Source organism: Miniopterus schreibersii (assembly GCF_964146895.1).
Source record: "Miniopterus schreibersii genome assembly, chromosome: 6".
NCBI lineage: Eukaryota > Metazoa > Chordata > Mammalia > Chiroptera > Miniopteridae > Miniopterus > Miniopterus schreibersii.
The window spans coordinates 8,585,753-8,602,992 of record NC_138107.1 but is presented as its reverse complement, the minus strand read 5'-3'; the positions used below and the strand labels follow the sequence as shown (position 1 = coordinate 8,602,992).

Here is a 17,240-nt window from a genome sequence, read left to right as displayed (position 1 = left end):
CGCAGGCCGCTCCACCTGGGATCCCGGCCGCAAAAGGGCGCACACAGAGCAGCAAAGAGCACTCCAGACACCGGGGAGGGGGCTCCGGCGCGCCGCCGACAGTACTGGGGGCGTCCGGCCTCCGGAGCCGCTAAGCCCCGCCCCCGCCGCTCCCCGCTCCCCGCGGCTCTCGGGGGGACGCCCAGGCCCGCGGAAGCCTACACAGGCCCCGGGCCCGCGACTCGGCCCGCCCGCGACCACTGACCCTCGGCCTGCGTCCCAACCCCGCGCCCGGTCCCCACGCGGCCCCGGGACCACACTCAGCACGGACCACCTGCTCGCCCCCCTCCCGCGCTCCCCCCGCGGCCCGAGTGGTGCGGCCCGGCCCCGCCCCCGACGCCGGCGAGGGGCGGGGCGCCGCCGGTCACGTGACGGGGAGTGACCTCGCCGCCCGGCGCCATGGGGGCCTCGGACCCGGAAGTGGTGCCCTGGGCTCGCGGCGGTGCCGCGGGGATGGCGGGAGCCGGAGCTGGAGCCGGAGCGCGCGGCGGAGCGGCGGCGGGGGTCGAGGCCCGGGCTCGCGACCCGCCGCCCGCGCACCGCGCACACCCTCGCCACCCTAGGCCTGCGGCGCAGCCATCCGCCCGCAGGATGGACGGCGGGTCCGGGGGCTTGGGCTCCGGGGACAACGCCCCGACCACCGAGGCCCTTTTCGTGGCTCTGGGCGCGGGCGTGACGGCGCTCAGCCACCCGCTGCTCTACGTGAAACTGCTCATCCAGGTGGGGGGCCTGGGGCGCCGTAGGGAGGTGGGGGCTCATGTGAAGGTGACAGGCCTCGATCTGGTCAGATTGGGACGGGGGAGTCGATGGCGACGGATTTGGGGAGAGGTGCGGGCACCGAGGGTTTGTGGGCCGAAGGAATGGGAGAGGAGGAAAGCGGAAAAGGGTTTGGGGATGCAGAGCGCACGGGTTTGGGGGTGCAGGAGAGGGGGCGAAGGAGTCGGAGCGACAGATTTGGGAGAGGGTGGAAGGAACAAGGGATTTTGGGGGGTGCAAGGAGAGGGCGATGGGATAGAGAGACGGGTTTCGGGGATTAGGGAATGGAGGCAATGAACTTGGAATAAGAGGGAAAGGGCATCATTTTGGGGTGAGTTAAAAAGCAACAAATTGGGGGAGGGGAGAGGAGTTTCAGCTAACGGATGGGCAAGAGGATTGGGGGCCCAGACAAATTATTTAGAAGATGAGCACATATTTAGGCTAGAAGGGAGCAAGAGCAAGAGCTCTGGATTTGGTGGGGATGGATTTAAAGCGGTTTGGAAAGACAAAGGACAGGGGGCCAGGGCCAAAAATTCAGGAGAGGAGCAAGGGCACCAGACTCCAGGAAGGAGGGGACGGGGCAATAGAATTAATGGTGGCAGAATTTGGTGGGAGAGGGTGAAGGCAGAGGATTTAGCTGGGGAGAGCTTTCGGTTAGCAGGAGATGGGGGGCTCTGGATCTGATGGTGACGACAGGTTTGGTGGGAGGAGGGGATGGGGTGACGCAGTGGGGGAGGGGAGTAGTGGCGTTTTGTCTGGAGAGGGGAGCGAGGGGGAGGCTTTTAGGGGAGAGGGATGACGCATTTGGAGGAGAAAATGGAAGCCACGGTTGGGGCTGGGAAATGGGACCCACAGTCCTTGTACCTGGGGGAATGGGCTGTAGGTGTCTGGAAGTACTGAAATTAGGCGGAGGGGGGGTAGTTGAGCCATAAGAGGACAGGATAGAGAAGGGCTGGCAGAAACTGAGGCCAAGGTAGGGATGTCTGGAACAGTGCCATGCAGGTGCACTGAGTACATTGGTGGTGGCCAGCAGTGCCTTACGGGTGAAGCGGGCTGCTTGAGAAAGGGGGAGATTGAGTTGGAAGGAGGCAGGGTGGAAGGATGCATTTGGCAGAATTAGGTGGGGGTGATGCAGATGGGCATTGTTTAGATGGGCGTAGTTCAGGCCTGAAGATTTAGCCTAAAATTTTCCAGTTAAGAAGACTGGGCAGTGGGGAGTAAAAATTGAAATGGAGACCCAAGCAAGATTTGAGGTTTGGTTTGAGTTGAGGCAAATGGGTGTCCCGATGTATTGTCTTTATAATTGTACTGACAGTGGGAGATACAACTGGAATAAGAGGGACTCGAATGGGAGTATTTGAAATCCGAGGAATGGGGCAGTAGATTTAGGGGTGTGACCAGAAGGTGACAAGGAATGAAGAGACTCGGTCAGGAACATCAGGGTGCCGGACTGGAATCTAACAGTGATTGAGATTTAGAATTGGCTGATGGGGGAAGTTCCAAACTCATGTTTGGTTGTGACTTGGGACTGAGGGCTGCTTCACTTACAGAATTAGGGTTGTATTTACAGTGCTAGAGATTACAGTTTTGGGAGAGAAATTGGCACCCGAGATATGCGAAGTAAGGATGCTGGGAGCTGAGTGTTTTGTCTGACGGAGAGAGGTTAGGTGAAGGCTGGGGTTCTAGGGTGGCAGATATAAGGGTCTGCCAAGTGGCAGATACTGGAGTATGGGAATGGGGTGCTCCATGTGAAGGAAGTGGGAAGTGGCCATCATTTGGATCATCACAGATTTAGTTTACAGGTTTGAGAAGAAAATTGAAATAGGGTGATTTGAAGAGAGAATTGGGAATGAGGGGAGAATGGGGAATGGGGCTAAAGGAAGACAAAAGGGCGAGAAGAACTGGATGTGGGGAGGTAAGGGTGGGTGAGCCCAGTTGGGGTGACAGGTGGCCTGTCCGATTTGAACTCTGCTGGTGCTGAGTGTAACATTTTAGGGTGAAGTTTTAATGGGTATAGTTTGGGAATCAGTAACATTTTACAAAAAGTCAAATACCAGTTCTTTGGGGGTAGCAGGGATTGGAGTGGCAGATTTGGGGTAAATAATGCAGTGCCTCAGATCAGGCTCGTGGGTGTTAGGTTTCAGGATTTGGAGATTTAAGGGTGATCGACTGGCTCTGCCAGAATCTGATACAGAGCCACAGCTTTGGACTGGGTTCATAGATTTGGGGATGAAATTGGGTAGGTATGACTTGGGCACAAATAATGAAGACTTAAGGACACGGAGAATAGGGGTGAAATATGGCCAGTGTGCCTTTGATAACCTGGGTAGAAGTTAAAAATATAGATTCAGTAGTTTTGGGAGCTATGGGACATGAGGTGAAGGGACACAGCGGATTTAGGCGTGAAGTTAGAATCAATCAGGACTCCCAAATTGTCGTGACTAGACTGGATAAGACAGCAAAAGAGCAGTAGTTCAGACTCATAGTAGAGGGTATGAAGGGAATGTTGCTTGTGTAAGAGAAAAAAATCAAAACAAAACTCGGAAACTTGGAGTTTTCAACCCAGAAGGGGAAAGGTCTGGAAGGGAGGTCTAACTGCTTAGGTCAGCTGGCTCATCCCTCTTCTCCAACTCCTCTGGGATAGACTTTTAAAGAAGGTCCTCATCCAGAGGGGCTTTCTTATTTTACAATCAGTAATCTGTCATGTAGCTCAGATTCACTTCCAAAGGGCACAGCATGAACTTTCAAAAACCCTAAGGCAAGGAAGAAAGGGAATTGAGCCAAGAAAGCACTAGAAACAGACCTAGTCCAGTTTTAAGGTAGAGTTCCCCAACCCTGTCGTTTCTGCTGTCCACATCCAAGAGCTGCTGCTCTGGTTCACGGACTCAGCTGGCCTCCTTTGAGGGACAGGGATGCTGTCCCCTGTCAGGGAAGGAGACTTCTCACGCCCCATTTAGGTGCCAGTCTCTGGACACTTTGCCTCCTGCCTGGCAGCAGAGAGATTGTCATTCATTGGCAGCAGAACAAACAGTCTCACCCCTCAGAGAGACCCCACCTCCTCATGGGGTATAGGTGGCTTGGTCTTTCACACACCCATTAGTTTAACATATGTAACCAGCATCTACACAGCAAAAGTGACCATAGCCCCACAGAAATGCGGGACATTCTGTCACAAGGGTCATTGAGATTAGAACACAGTTGAGGAATTGTTTGAGGAGCAGCTGGGATTTGAGGTAACAGTCTGCTCTGCCTGAGAGCGAGAGGGACGGATTTGTTGACATCTTCCACGGGTGTAGTAAGAAATTCGAGTTGTGGGTGAACTTTGGAATGGGTCACTTGGAGCTGAGCTGTCTGAATTTTGGGACGGATTTGGATGTGCTGTGTTTTGGTGTTACCACATTTAGGATTGAGACTGGACTGAAGTTTTTAACCTGGAGATGAGAATAAACAGATTTATTCTGAGATGAGCATGGGGTTCGAAGTGTATAAAATAGAGGGGTTAGTCCTGGTGATATCTGGAATTTGAAGGTAACAGTGTTGGGGACTGGAGGTGACTTGGATTGTGGTAGGAGGTATCTGGGACTAGACATTTCTGTTCATTGGGAGATTCCATGATGCTGATGGTTGTAGACACTGGTGACATTTCTTGTATGTTTTGATCAGGAAAACATCAACAGGAACAGCATTAGACTTTGTGGAAAAAGAGTTAGAGGCTTGGAAAGATGCAAAGCAGTGAGACTGCATCAGCAGTGGAATCTGACCTTCCTTTTGTGTTTGTTGATTCTGAAGGTGGGTCATGAGCCGATGCCCCCCACCATTGGGACCAATGTGCTGGGGAGGAAGGTCCTCTATCTGCCGAGCTTCTTCACCTACGGTGAGTGTGCTTCCAAGGCAGGAAAGCCCACACCGACAGAGGAACCAGAAAGTGGGGAGCAGGGCACCCAGAGTCAGAGGTGGTGTGGAGGAAGGGATCCAGCAGTGTGGCCAGAGGCAGTAGGGTGTTGGGGTGGAAGCAGGTAAACAGTCCAGCTTCTCTATCTGGCAGTGAGCCAGGCAGGGGAAGGGCAGACCGGTGCTCAAGGGAAGAGCCAGTCAGGACACTGGTCCCTGTCAGCCCTGCCCCCAGGTTGTGCCTGGAGTGGGGGCGGGGGTCCTTTCTGCCTCCTGGGCAGGCCTGCCCTGGTACTGGCTTTCCTGCTACTCTAGCAAGAGGCCTGTTGGGGGCCTCCTGAGTTCTTTTTCTTTCCCTTGCATGGTGCCAACTTGTTCTGGCATCACCACCCCCTGGGTATAGACCAGTTTGTGGTGAGTGGTGGCTTTACCTCTGGGGTGCCTGCCCAGCTGTGTGAGCTCTGGCAGGCAGCCTCACTGCCCTGGCCCCACATCCTCTGCAGAGTAGCTTCGGCGCCTCTGTGCCTGGCCCTTCATACACCCCTCCCCCGCCAAGCAGCTCTGCCTGTCCCGAGGTCTCTCCACCAAGAAGCCCAACACCGTGGAGCTTGCCCGATACCAGTGAAGCCCACCTGGCTGCTTCTGCTGCTCATCCCCTGGCTGTGGGCACCAGCTGCCCAAGACCTTTTGAAGTTCCCCATGGCTATCCCTCTCCAAGTCCCCACTCTCACAGGGTGACCATGGTAGGGACTTTCTTTAATGTGCCCTTGTTGTCGGTGTTCACAGCCAGCCTGATCCCTCATGCTTCCTCCACCTCTGCTCTTATCTGGTCACTGCAGAATGTTCTCTGAAAACCTTTCTTTCTACTGAATAACTTGGGGCTTCGCCTCCTGTCCCCTTTCTTTCATTTCACACACTGTTGGCAGAACCTGAGGTCATGTTTCTTTTTCAACCTTGCCACCTGGGTGTTGGGCAGTCTGGGGCCAGATAGAACATGTCATTTTGTGGGGAAATGTGTTCATATTTGTTTTTCCTGAAAGATTGTTAGTGTGGGGGAGGGGGATCAGAATTAGGAAGGCGCCCCCACCGAAGTACAGTGAGGTGGTGGACACAGAAAACACTGGATCTGGGCTGCCAGCCCCTCTGAGGGGGCTCTCTGTTTATGGCTAGGCGCGCTCCAGCCATGCGAGGGACTCAGGGTAGGGCCCAGACCGGCTCTGGTTACGTCATCATCATTCCCAAAAGGGCTCAGGTAGAGGGGTCTTGACTCACTTTACTGCCTCTTGCAAAGATGAGCAGAGTTCTGAGGTGCTCCCCCCACCCCGGATCACATAAATGGTGCTTTAGTCCAGGTGGTGTAGCAGATGCCTGTCCAGTGTTTCCAGACACCATACCACGCTCCCATGAGGAGAGGGCTCGGCTGTCTGGATGCCTAGAGCCTGTGTGGACAGCACCTACTCCTCCCGTCTCCCAGCAAAGGTGTAACGCAAGAACTTCCTGGCGTTTTCCAGGGACTGCAGGACGCCTGGAACAGGGAAGCCCCTGGCTGGCCATGGGGCCCCTTGCGCCCAGAATGGCCTCTGTCTACGTTTCTCTGCTCTCACTTGTCCATACTTTGTCTCTGAAGTGGGAGAAGTAAGGGTCCTTAACTACTTTTTCACTGGTAGGTAAGTTGGATAGAAAGAGGTTAAGTGTCTCCCTGGAGATCACACTGGCTTTACCCTGCCCCCCCCTTACCTACCGGCGCTCCCCTCCCCCAAAACCAACCTTCCTTCTGCTGCTCACTCTGAAGCAGGGCGCCTGTGTCCTCTCGCCTCCCACTCCTCTCTCCCCAGCCCCACCCATCTCAGGAAGCCAAGTTTGCAGGTAACAGGTGCTGGGCCCAGTGAAAGCCCGGTGGCAGTGGCGGTGGCGGTGGCAGTGGCAGTGGCAGTGGACTGCTGGGTTGGCAGACATGTTGCAGAGAAACGCCTCACGTGCTGGTTCCTGCCACTGTGTGGCGCCAGAGAGCTGAAGTCGTGGGTTTGAGGGGAGCTAGTTGTCAGAGAATGTTCTGCCAGCTTCCAAGTATGCAGCTTTGTAAAAATGCATTGTCTCTTTGAACAGAGTTTGAAAGTTGATATTAAATAAGAAAATATTTAAAAAAGCGATCCTTTCAGAGACCCTAATGAAAAAGCACTGACAAGTACGCTCCAGCTTCCCTGGCTGCTTATGTGTTTTTCTGTAAAATAGCTCATTGGTGCCTTGTTTTGGTTACTTCTCCATTTGCATTTCCTCCCCAAATCTTCATAATAAATGCCAGCAGGTGCCAGGTGGGGTCCAGGATGAAGCACACTGACGGTGGGGACGCCCTCTCCGTGGCGTGCTTAGGGACACTCTTGAGCCTCTCTTCTGGAAGCCCACCCTTTTTCTTTTTTCCTCGCTTAGGCTGGGACTTTATCATCCCCTGTGGGCACTCTACCCTCTTCCTTTCTTTCTTTCCCAAGAAAAACATTTTTTCTGAGCAACAGAACTGGTTTCTGGGTTGCAGCACTAAAGTTGCTGGGTTGAAAAACTACAGCTGAGCTTGCCAGGTAGATTTGTCAGAGCTTAAAAAGGAAATTTGGACTTGTTTGTCAAAAATATGTCTTAAAGGCTTTTACACAAAGGAACAGGCTAGAGAAAAAATTGGGGGTGGGGCCTGATCACTTGTGGGGTCCTGGATGGATCTCCCCTGTGACAGAAGGCAGCATGTACCGAGGGACAGTGTCTGGTCAGGGTGTGCATGTGACTCGGGAGTGGGTGTCCAGGCTGGGCATGACATGGCCACCTCTGCTTCCTTATAGCCAAGTACATTGTGCAAGTGGATGGAAAAATTGGGCTATTCCGAGGCCTGAGCCCCCGACTGATGTCCAACGCCCTCTCCACCGTGACCCGGGGCAGCATGAAGAAGGTGAGCCCTGGCAAAGTCCGCAGCAGTCGCCCTAGGTTCTCCTGAGCTCCCTGCCGCCCCAGGGGCAGCCATGTGCACTAGCCCAGCTGTCCCAGACTGGTCAGGCCTCCACCCAGCACCATAGCCAGGCTCCAAACTCTGGTGGCCCAATGCTGAGACTCGTTTTTTGGGAGGGTTCCTGCCCCACAGACCTCCCGCTTTCCCACTGCTGTGACAATGGGCAGGGCCTGTTTCCCCCAAGCTCCAGTCCTGGGGGTTACCTGAGGCCTGCCCAGCTAATGGTCACTGCAGAGAAAGCTGTAGGAGCTGCTTCCTGCCATCTCTGCCCCACAAGTTACATTCCAGAGGCATAGCTACACTTTGCCTTTGGCTCCCCTGTGTTCTGTATGCCAGGTTTTCCCTCCGGATGAGATCGAGCAGGTTTCCAGCAAGGACGACATGAAGACTTCCCTGCGGAAAGTGGTGAAGGAGGTGGGTGCTGGAATTGGAGAGACCCTCGGAGGGGAGTTAGCTTCTTTCTCACCGCCGACTTGGGGCGTCATTGAAGAGTCTCAGAGTTGTGTCCTCGTGCTTGCATGGGAGGGGGATGTGAAGCCCCAGTGTGGACACTGCAGGGAATCCCAGAAAGCCTTTAGCCGCCGTGGGGCCTGGCCTGGGACCCTGCAGCACTCCTGGGTGGAGGGAATTGGGGGTGGGCAACAAGTGGGGCCATCTGCGTTGGATGGACCCCACATGGGTGCTGTGGGATCTCAGGCTGCCTCCCATATGAGCTCTTAGCTCCCCAGGAGTGCCAGTTCCAGAGACAGGCCGGACCGAGTGCCCCCTCTGCTCTCTTGCAGACCTCCTACGAGATGATGATGCAGTGCGTGTCCCGCATGCTGGCCCACCCCCTGCATGGTGAGCTGCCCCACTGGAGCCTGCAGCCCAGCCGTGGGATGGCCCCCATGGACTGTAGCTGGGCAGCAGTAGATTTACTGGGAAGTGGCACTAGGGTAGGGCTATTGCATTGCAACCCCACTGGGGAGAGATTGGTCAGGTGTCATGTCCAAAGGGAGCTGGGACTCTTCCCAGGTAGAAGAAATGGATGCCCTGGTCATGGAGAGTGATGGGGAAGCCCAGAGGCCCTCCTCCTGTCCTGCTCTGACGTGAGCCATGCTATGCAGTGGCCACCAGAGCGGGCACCCCACAGTGGCTGGCATGGGCTCTGGGTGTGTGTGCATCATGTCACCTGCGTGTGTTTTCTTTTTCCTCAGTCATCTCGATGCGCTGCATGGTTCAATTTGTGGGACGGGAGGCCAAGTACAGGTGTGTAATTTTTCTTGGGACTGATAGGCGTGGCCTTGTCACTGTTCAGAATCTGTAAGGACAGGCCTGCTGGGTCAGTCACTGCCCCTTTTCTGCCTTAGTTCTAATGTGTTGGCTTCAGAGGAATGTGGTAGTGGCTTCCATAGTCTGTCCCGGGGCATTTTCTCTGTATCTCTTGCCCGGGCTGCCCTGGATGGGCCTGGGTGCCCTGCAGAGAGGGTGAGTGGGAGTAGAGCTGGCTTGGATTAGGAGTCCTGGCACCAGAGCTGATTCTGCCACTTAGGACTGAGCCAGGGTTCCCTCCTGGGCCTCCTAGGTTATGCCCTAACAATTTCTCTGGCTGTCATAGTGCCTGGCTTACAACTCGTTTCCTCCTCTGTCCACTTCAGCTGGTTACCAAATGCTTACCTAGCATCCGAGTGCTCGAACTGCGCAGGGGGGCTGGGGTGAATAGGTGTGTTGACATAGCCCTTCCCTGCGGCAGTTACACCCTCCCTGCTTCTGAGGCTCAGTCCAGGCAGGACGGGGATCCTGGCGGCCTGTGACAGGAGGACACGCCTCTGTTACCCTTCCTTTCTCATTCTCGATTCCTAGGTTCAGTTGTTTTCTGCAGCTGCCCTGTGGAGCCATTGCCCCAGGAAGCTCAGCTGCTGTACGTCCTCATTTTAGGTTAACTAATGGGAAATTGGCCCATTCCCCCAGACTGGGCCAGGAGTGGCTGAGCCACTGTTCTGAGAAGAAAGGTAGTGGGACCTGGTAGGGCCCAGTGCCCTGGGACCAGCACCAGCCATGGCTTTGGCTCCCACAGTCTTTTTCTCTCCTAGGCCACTGCTCATCTAGACTTTGCAGAGCCTCATGTAGGACAGGCCACGTGGCATTGCTAGCCACAGGCCACAGGGGTTGCTCTTGAACCTTCTTTGCATTTCACATGTAGAAGCTCATCCTCTGGTCTGCTACAGGCTCCTTGCTGGGGTGGGCCAGATACCTTTTCCCAGGCTGCATCTGGGCATTCTGACTCCAGGGCCTCCTGCCCCAGGGCCCTGTGTTCCTCTGCCCCCTGAGAAGGTGATTCTCTCCACTTGCCCCTCCACCTGCTCTCACTCGGCCAGTCATGCGGGCTTCTCTGCCGAAAGGTTCTTCAGCCAGAGATAAACTGCAGGGCCAGGCAGGAGAAGTGCCCGGCATGGTGCAGCAGCCCAGGCTGGAAGGTTTCGTTCTAAATTCTAGACCCACAGAGAACAGTGGTTGCTAACTGCCAGGGTTCTGCCCCGGTGCTGTAGGGCTTCTCCAGTCTCTGAACTGAGTAAGGGTCCCTTCTCCCCAAATAAGAGCTCTAATCTCGGCTGTGTTCTGCCTGGTAACGGGATCTTCCCTGCCCATCCTGGCCAGGACTTGATGGCTCTGATCAGCGGGGGGTGGGGGTGGGGGGCAGGGGCTTCTCCAGGTGACCAGGTGGCCTCTGTCCTCATCTTGCTTTCTTCACAGCGGCGTGCTGAGCTCCATTGGGAAGATTTTCAAAGAGGAAGGGCTGCTGGGATTCTTTGTGTACGTGAGTTTATACTTCCAAAGCTGGCCACAGGCACGGCTCTGCTAACAGGCTCACTCTCAGGCTGCAGCTGCTGGCCTCAGACTAACCCAGGCCCTGCCCCCGCCTGAGTAGCTGCACTCCATGGCATGTGTGAGCTACAGATTATCCGGACCAAAGCTGCGCAGCTCCTTCCAGATCACAGCTCACACAGAGATGGTACTGTTTGCCCAGTACTGACTGGACTGACCCCCAGACCCCATCCATTTGCCCAGGGCTGGGGGTGGGCGTGGGGCTGGGCATGAGCCAGGGCACTCCATTGTCCTCGGTCTCACTGCTAAAAAATGACTGACCATCTATCTGTTCCCTGGACTGAGTGCCAAACACTGACAGGTCACAATGATAGCATTTCTGACAAATTAGCCCTTCACATTTAACATTTAGGGTATTTCATATAGTCCATATTTCCTGACTTCTTTTAAGAAGTCAGAAAACCTGGTCCTGCTGGGCCTGTGTGTGTGCAGAGCGCCTGTCAGCAGGGCCCACAGTCTCCCAGGGGCCACAGACCCCCCCCGCCTTCCTTCGGTCTCACAACCACCTTATTCTACCTGTAAAGAAAACTCAATTGAAAAGGCTGTGTCCATATAGGATAATCCACAAACGGCACCCAAAAGCTGGGCCTGATAAGTGTTATTTGTTTTACCTTTCTAAGGTCTAGGCAGTGACATATGTATATAATAAATATGGGCTATTTACTCATATTGTGGTTTTATAGGTGGCCAGGTGTTTTTATTTATGATCTCACTTAACCAAGAAACAACTACATGTGTGTGCAAGTGTGTGTTTCTCATCAGGAGGTGATTTCTGCCCCCACGGACATTGGTACTGTCTGGAGACATCTTTTATTTTCACAACTGGTATCTGGTAGGTAGAGGCCAGGACTGCTGCTCAATATCCTGCAATATAGCCCCCACAACAAAGACTTATATGGCCCTAAATGACGATAGTGCCAGAGTTGACAAACCTTGACTTATGTAAACACACATGTTTATATATATATATATACACGCACACACGCATATATGCATGTATGGGTGTAAATATACAAGTAAATATTTACCCCTGTGACCAGTACATCAGACTTTAAAACACTACACATCATCACTTCTGGCTTTTTCCACACTCATTGTATAGTTTTATTCTGGTGTGTTAATAGGATTCCCATTGGGTTACTTAACCTTTGGGTTCTCTAATTCTTCACGTGGTTGTGGAATAGGCAATACACATAGATGTTAAAATACCCAGAAAGTGCCAAAAGGTATGTGTGCAAAGTCAGTCTGAGCACAGGTGGAAGCAACGTGATTAGAAATTGCACTCACAAAGGTTCATTTTGTTAATACCCCTCATAATAGATGCGTTGCACATAAAAAGTATTTTTAAATAAGATTTTTAAAAATGCAAAAATCATAATTCTTGATTTTGAATTTTTAAAAATTCATGAGATAGCCATTCTGGGAATCTTTTCAAGTCATTCCATATCTAATCAAGTAAATAAGCACATTACGAAGCCACAAGTCAGACATAAGACCCAGTCATCCTTAGCACTGTGTCTTAGGGAGACTTCCTGTATTTGTTTGCAGAGCTGTTTATCGCAAAGGCCACCACTTTAAAAGTCAGTCCTCCTTGTAAAACTTGCATGGAATGTCTTCATTGGAACAACCTAGGGGTGAAGAAAGCAGATGCGTGGAGCAAAGTGTTTTGTGAGAGTTGGGTGGGTATAGAGGCCAGGAAAAAACTACCAACATGTAGGCACTCTTTCATAACCTGTACTGAAAAGTCTCAGATTTAGCAACATTCACATCTTGAGGCCCAGCTTCTGTGGTTTGAAAACCGCTTGTGAAACCATAAGCTAATCTGTAGTATCAAACATAGCATATAACATCCACCCCGGGAGAAAAGAACGCCGCCCTCCTGGTGTGGATAGCCGCTGGCCCACTGGCCCTGCAGACTCCTGCCTGAGGTGGTGGACATGCTGAAGTTCGAGCTTGGAACAGCCCTGCCTGCTTCCTGGGTGTGGAGCCCCCAGGAAACGCTCTCCTCCCTCCCTGGCTCACCTTTGCTCACCTTGTTTTTTAGCGGCTTAATCCCTCACCTCCTGGGAGATGTGGTTTTCTTGTGGGGCTGTAACCTGTTGGCCCACTTCATCAATGCCTACCTGGTGGATGACAGCGTGAGTGACACCCCAGGGGGGCTGGGAAACGACCAGAATCCAGGTTCCCAGGTTGGTTGGAACAAGGACTTGTCCATCTTTCCATGTACTGCTGGGGCAGACTCGAGCACTGTGGGATTCTGAGCGCCAGGCCCTGAGGGCTAGAGAGTGTCTCTGGGGAAGTGGTCTGAGAAGAGGACCTCTGGTTGTCCTCAGGTCAGCTTTGCCTCCAGATAGGAAACCTGGAGGAGTTTATGGAATGTCCGTCCCTGGGTAGTTTTAGAAATAAGACAGATCCCAGCCGTCCGAGGCCAGTTTGAGTTGTGACCCAGCTAAGGATCAGGAAACAGGATAGACCGACTGACAACCATGTAACTTCTGCTTGGTGTTTTGTGCTTTCAAAACCCTTTTGTGACCGTTTTAACATTTGATCCTGACAGTACCCCAGTTGTGAAGGGAACAGGGCAGGTATCTCATCCTGTTTCACAGGTAGAGAAATTGAGACCCAGAGATTGAAGGGCTCTCCAGAGGCACTTGGCTGGGAGTTGACAGGGCTGGTACTAGGTCTTTTCCTGTGCCAGGCAGGGGGTGCGTCTCCCCTTGAGGATTTTCAAATCAGCTAGGAGATGTACTATTCAGTAATTTGTTAGCAGTGGCCTACACAGCCTGCAATGCACAGACATCTCAGCAAGTTGGCTCAGACCTGGGGATGCCTTGGTTCTTCTAAAAGGCACTATTGAAGAAAGGCATCCAGGGACCTGATGGCTTGACTGGTCCCGCCTTAATCAAGATGAGAGTTGGGGAATAGTGATGGGTGGGGGATTCCTGGTAGTCAGCCATTGTAACAGCAGGGATTCCCAACCCCAGGAAGGAAGGTGAGGGCGTAGGGACCTGTCTGCCAGGATCACCTGGGGGCGGGGCGGAGGGTGTCGCAGTCTGTCTGTGTCTGTGTCTGGGCAGTTTGTGTGTGTGTGTGTGTGCACGCGCGCGTGTGTGTGTGCGTGTGCATGTGCGCGTGCCTGCTCACATGTCTATGGCAGGAAGTGCCCTCCCCTGCTGAGAGCCTCTGCTCAGAGGGAAATTGTCAGCTTATTTGACTTGGGTAGGTGAGTCTCATTGGCCTTTCAAAGTGAGCAAATTGAAGTGTCTCTGTAGAGACCAGCTCCCATCTGCAGTTACAGTAGCCATGGCCCTGCCCTTTCTCAGGGGCCTCATGGGTGGGGGAGCTGCTGCCCTCACAGAGGGCCAGGCTGGGACAGCTGGGGTGTCTTGGGGTAGGGGGATATCCCACAGCTGATTGATTCCTCCAGTCTAGGTGGGCAGGTTTTTGACTAGGGGCTGCTGCACTTAATGTCACCCACAACAGTCAGCAGCTTCATTGAAAGAATTTTTCAAGTACTTTTCTGTGTGTGGCTTAAAGGCAGAGGGCTGAGCAGGCCTGTCCCCAGGGGTGCAGGGCATCCACCTGGTGGGATGGCCATGCCATAGGAAGCTAAGAGATAGGCTGCCCCCTTTCCTGGGCAAAATAGACATCAGGAATTGGGGACTTGAAGGGGCCAGAGCTTGCTGGGGTTGGAGGCGACCAGAAGCCCAGACTTACCCTCCCCTTTTGCTACAGGGCTAGGATTTTGTGTCTGGGTAGTCCAGGTGGCTGCCTGTCTTCTGTTCGGTAAGCAGTACTGAGTACTGTGTGCCAGGCCTTCCTTAGACATGGGTCAAGGCAGACACAGGCCAAGCCCTCAGAGCTCACAGCCCGGCGGGATTATGAAGGCCAGCAGCCAGGGATCCTGTGTGCCTGGCCTTCACTTCTGCTCCTCACCATCCCCAGCCGGGTCACAGAAATCCCTTCAGTCCGATTATCCCACTTCTGCCTCCCAGATCTTCTCTTGGCTCTGCTCTAAGGCCATGGAAGCTGCTGGCAGGCCCCGAAAGGAACATAGTGTGCACAGTGGGCATGTGGAGCCAGGGTGGAGTATGGGTGGGAGGCCACAGACCCGCAGCCTGGCAGGTGTCTGCACATGTGACGTCTGCATCTTGAGGTGCCTGTGGCAAACCCAGCTTCCTTTCTGTCTCCTCAGTTCAGCCAGGCGCTGGCCATCCGGAGCTACACCAAGTTTGTGATGGGGGTAAGTCGAGTCAGCCACCCTTCCCACTGCCCTGTGGCTTGAAGGGCTTAGGCAGCCAGCTCTGGCAGTGGCTGGAGGCTCGCCAAAGTGTAGGGTGTTGGCGCAGTGTGTCCCTGCTCCCTGAGCCCGGGTGGGGCTGGTGAGGCGTCACTGACACTCAGGTCTCCCCGGGTTTCAGATTGCAGTGAGCATGCTGACCTACCCTTTTCTGCTGGTCGGCGATCTCATGGCTGTGAACAACTGTGGGTAGGTGTGAGCCCCTCCCCCAGGCACTCTGCCAAGGCTGCTGGGGGGACCCAGCTGAGCCCATCCAGCACTCTGCCCCCTCACCTGGGATGTGGGTTCATCCGCCTGGCACCCTGGCTTCCTCTGGGGTTCACGCCCCTTTGGGATGCCTGGTTCAGGGAGTGGGTGGTGGCAGCTCCAAGCCATTCCTTCGTGAGTCTTCTTTCCCTTGGTAATCACCTTCTGTGTTCTCTGGGTCTAACATGCTCTCCTTCCCTGGTAGGTTGCAGGCGGGGCTCCCCCCCTACTCCCCAGTGTTCAAATCCTGGATTCACTGCTGGAAGTACCTGAGTATGCAGGTAAGCAAGGTCCCGGAGGAGGAGTTTTCCCATTCCCGCACATGAAGCAGGTCACCTAGTTTTATGGGCGCTTCATGGCAGGGAAAGATAGAGGGTTATCATGGAATCCAGTGTTGTGAGTGGGGAGGGTAAAGAGAATGTAGCTTGGCTTAAGGCATTTAAACTGACTTCTCACTTTATTTTAGGAAGGATTTGAGGTAGGTAGATCCAAGTTTACTTAAAAATTTACATCAGAAAAGGTTCCCTTTTCTTCAACTCTTAAAGACTCTTAGAACAAGTATGAGGGACCCACGGGAGTCTTACACCATCTTACACCTTGAATAACACGCTGGAAATGGAGCCGTGGGGTTGCGACCAACTCCTGCCAGGCAGCTGGAGTGCTGGAGGCCCAACCCTCCTGCAGGACATCCTGGTGCCCAGGAGAGCCTGAGGGTTGAGCTGGGCCACATGGTGAGCCTGGTGAGGGGGCCAGTCTTGGGGTTTTGTGTTCTGTGCCCAAGCACCTTCCTGTTTGCTGGAGCTCTTGGGCCCAGAAGTCAAGGATCTTGGTGTCCAGGGCAGATCTTTGCCTTTTCCTGGCCTTGGTGTGCCTTATAAAATGGGGCGGTGGCCTGGGCAGCAGCCAGTGCACAGACTGGCCTCAGGTTAAGCAGAGGACAGGTAGGAGAGAAGCAGCGAGGGAAAAGCTGGGTGCAGTTCTTCGTGACTCCAGCCCCTCCTACATGCATCACGTCCTGTAGGCGTTGGAGGAGTCCCGGACCATGTGGGCTCTGAAGCCAGAAGGGCAGTACTCCCCAGTACCCTCCTCTTTGGAGAGTGCCTACCGCGTAGACCATCAACACTGGACACCCTGTGGCGTGAAGTGACCCATGAGCCACTCCAGCACAGGGCAGATGGTGACCTTGCCCTGCGGGAATGCAAGCCTGGGTCCTCTGCCCTGACCGTGGGCTCTCTGAGCTTCAGGAGCCGCCTTTCCTTACGCCGGCCTTGCTCTGGGGCAGGATGTGGAAGGTGGCTTCCCCGTTCACTGACCTGACTCTTCCTTCCCATCCAGGGCCAGCTCTTCCGCGGCTCCAGCCTCCTTTTTCGCCGCGTGTCATCAGGATCATGCTTTGCCCTGGAGTAACCTGAATCACTAAAAACACGCAGCCTCAGCCTGCGCCGTGGGTGAGGCTGATCACCTTGGGCACTTGTAAGACGACTTCAACCCAGCAACACCTAGATGCGCTGCAGCCCAGCAGGGCTTCGGTGTCCATGTTTGCCATGTGTCTGTCCAGAAGCAGGGGTTGAGTGGGGGTGAGGCTGCGCCCAGTGACTGGTCACCTGTTAGACCTGGGGAAGGTGGGGCGGGGCTGTGGAACCGGGGCACAAGCCCCTTTCCTCACATATTTGCCGAGTCTGCCTTGTGCAGGAGGTCAGAGAATGGCTGTGGAGGCTGGATGGGAAAAGGCTCATGGTGTCAGGTCCCACCCCCACTCCCACCCAGTCAGCCCCAGCCCTCACCTGCAGCTCAGCTGGGAGCCCTGCTCTCCTGCTTGTAAATAGGGCGTGATTCCCTTCCACGAGGCCACTATCATGTCCAGGCCTGTGCTAGGAAGCTGTTGCTAGGTTCTGCCTTCGTTTTTTTCAACACTACTTTTCTGATACGAAGGCAGCACCTTCTGGATGGGAAATCATGTGACCCAGAATGTGTCTCCTCATCAAATACTCATCGGTTTAATGGTGACGCCTCGTGTGCAGGATCTGGTTGCCTGTGCAATTGTGAACACCCAGAAGTTAGGCAGATAAGTGTCTCTAGTCCTACCCAGTTTAAAAGTCCCTGATAAAATTTGACCCTTTCTCCCTTAAATAAATGTACTGGTGGTAATTTGGA

The 17,240-nt window shown here is 54.0% G+C and overlaps 1 protein-coding gene across 2 annotated transcripts; it reads left to right on the top strand.

Moving 5' to 3' along the window:
• Positions 1-400: 400 nt before the first annotated feature.
• On the top strand, positions 401-17,240 carry MTCH1 (mitochondrial carrier 1). 2 transcript variants are annotated; one of them, XM_081140020.1, is made up of 12 exons: positions 401-759; positions 4,585-4,669; positions 7,512-7,618; positions 8,012-8,089; positions 8,458-8,515; positions 8,872-8,923; positions 10,409-10,468; positions 12,585-12,678; positions 14,736-14,783; positions 14,962-15,029; positions 15,292-15,367; positions 16,422-17,240. In XM_081140020.1, the coding sequence occupies exons 1-12, from the start codon at positions 439-441 to the stop codon at positions 16,491-16,493; spliced, it is 1,119 nt and encodes a 372-aa protein (XP_080996146.1). In that variant the 5' UTR covers positions 401-438; the 3' UTR covers positions 16,494-17,240. The 2 variants fall into 2 exon arrangements, with proteins under 2 accessions (XP_080996146.1, XP_080996145.1); XM_081140019.1 differs by having other exon boundaries at positions 12,585-12,729.

Bases quoted from the DNA above. Each gene is read 5' to 3' on its own strand.
- MTCH1 (XM_081140019.1), top strand. From the start codon at position 439: ATGGGGGCCTCGGACCCGGAAGTGGTGCCCTGGGCTCGCGGCGGTGCC. The intron at 10,469-12,584 runs GTACGTGAGTTT...CTTGTTTTTTAG, and splicing joins GGGCTGCTGGGATTCTTTGT to CGGCTTAATCCCTCACCTCC. The intron at 15,030-15,291 runs GTAGGTGTGAGC...CTTCCCTGGTAG, and splicing joins ATGGCTGTGAACAACTGTGG to GTTGCAGGCGGGGCTCCCCC.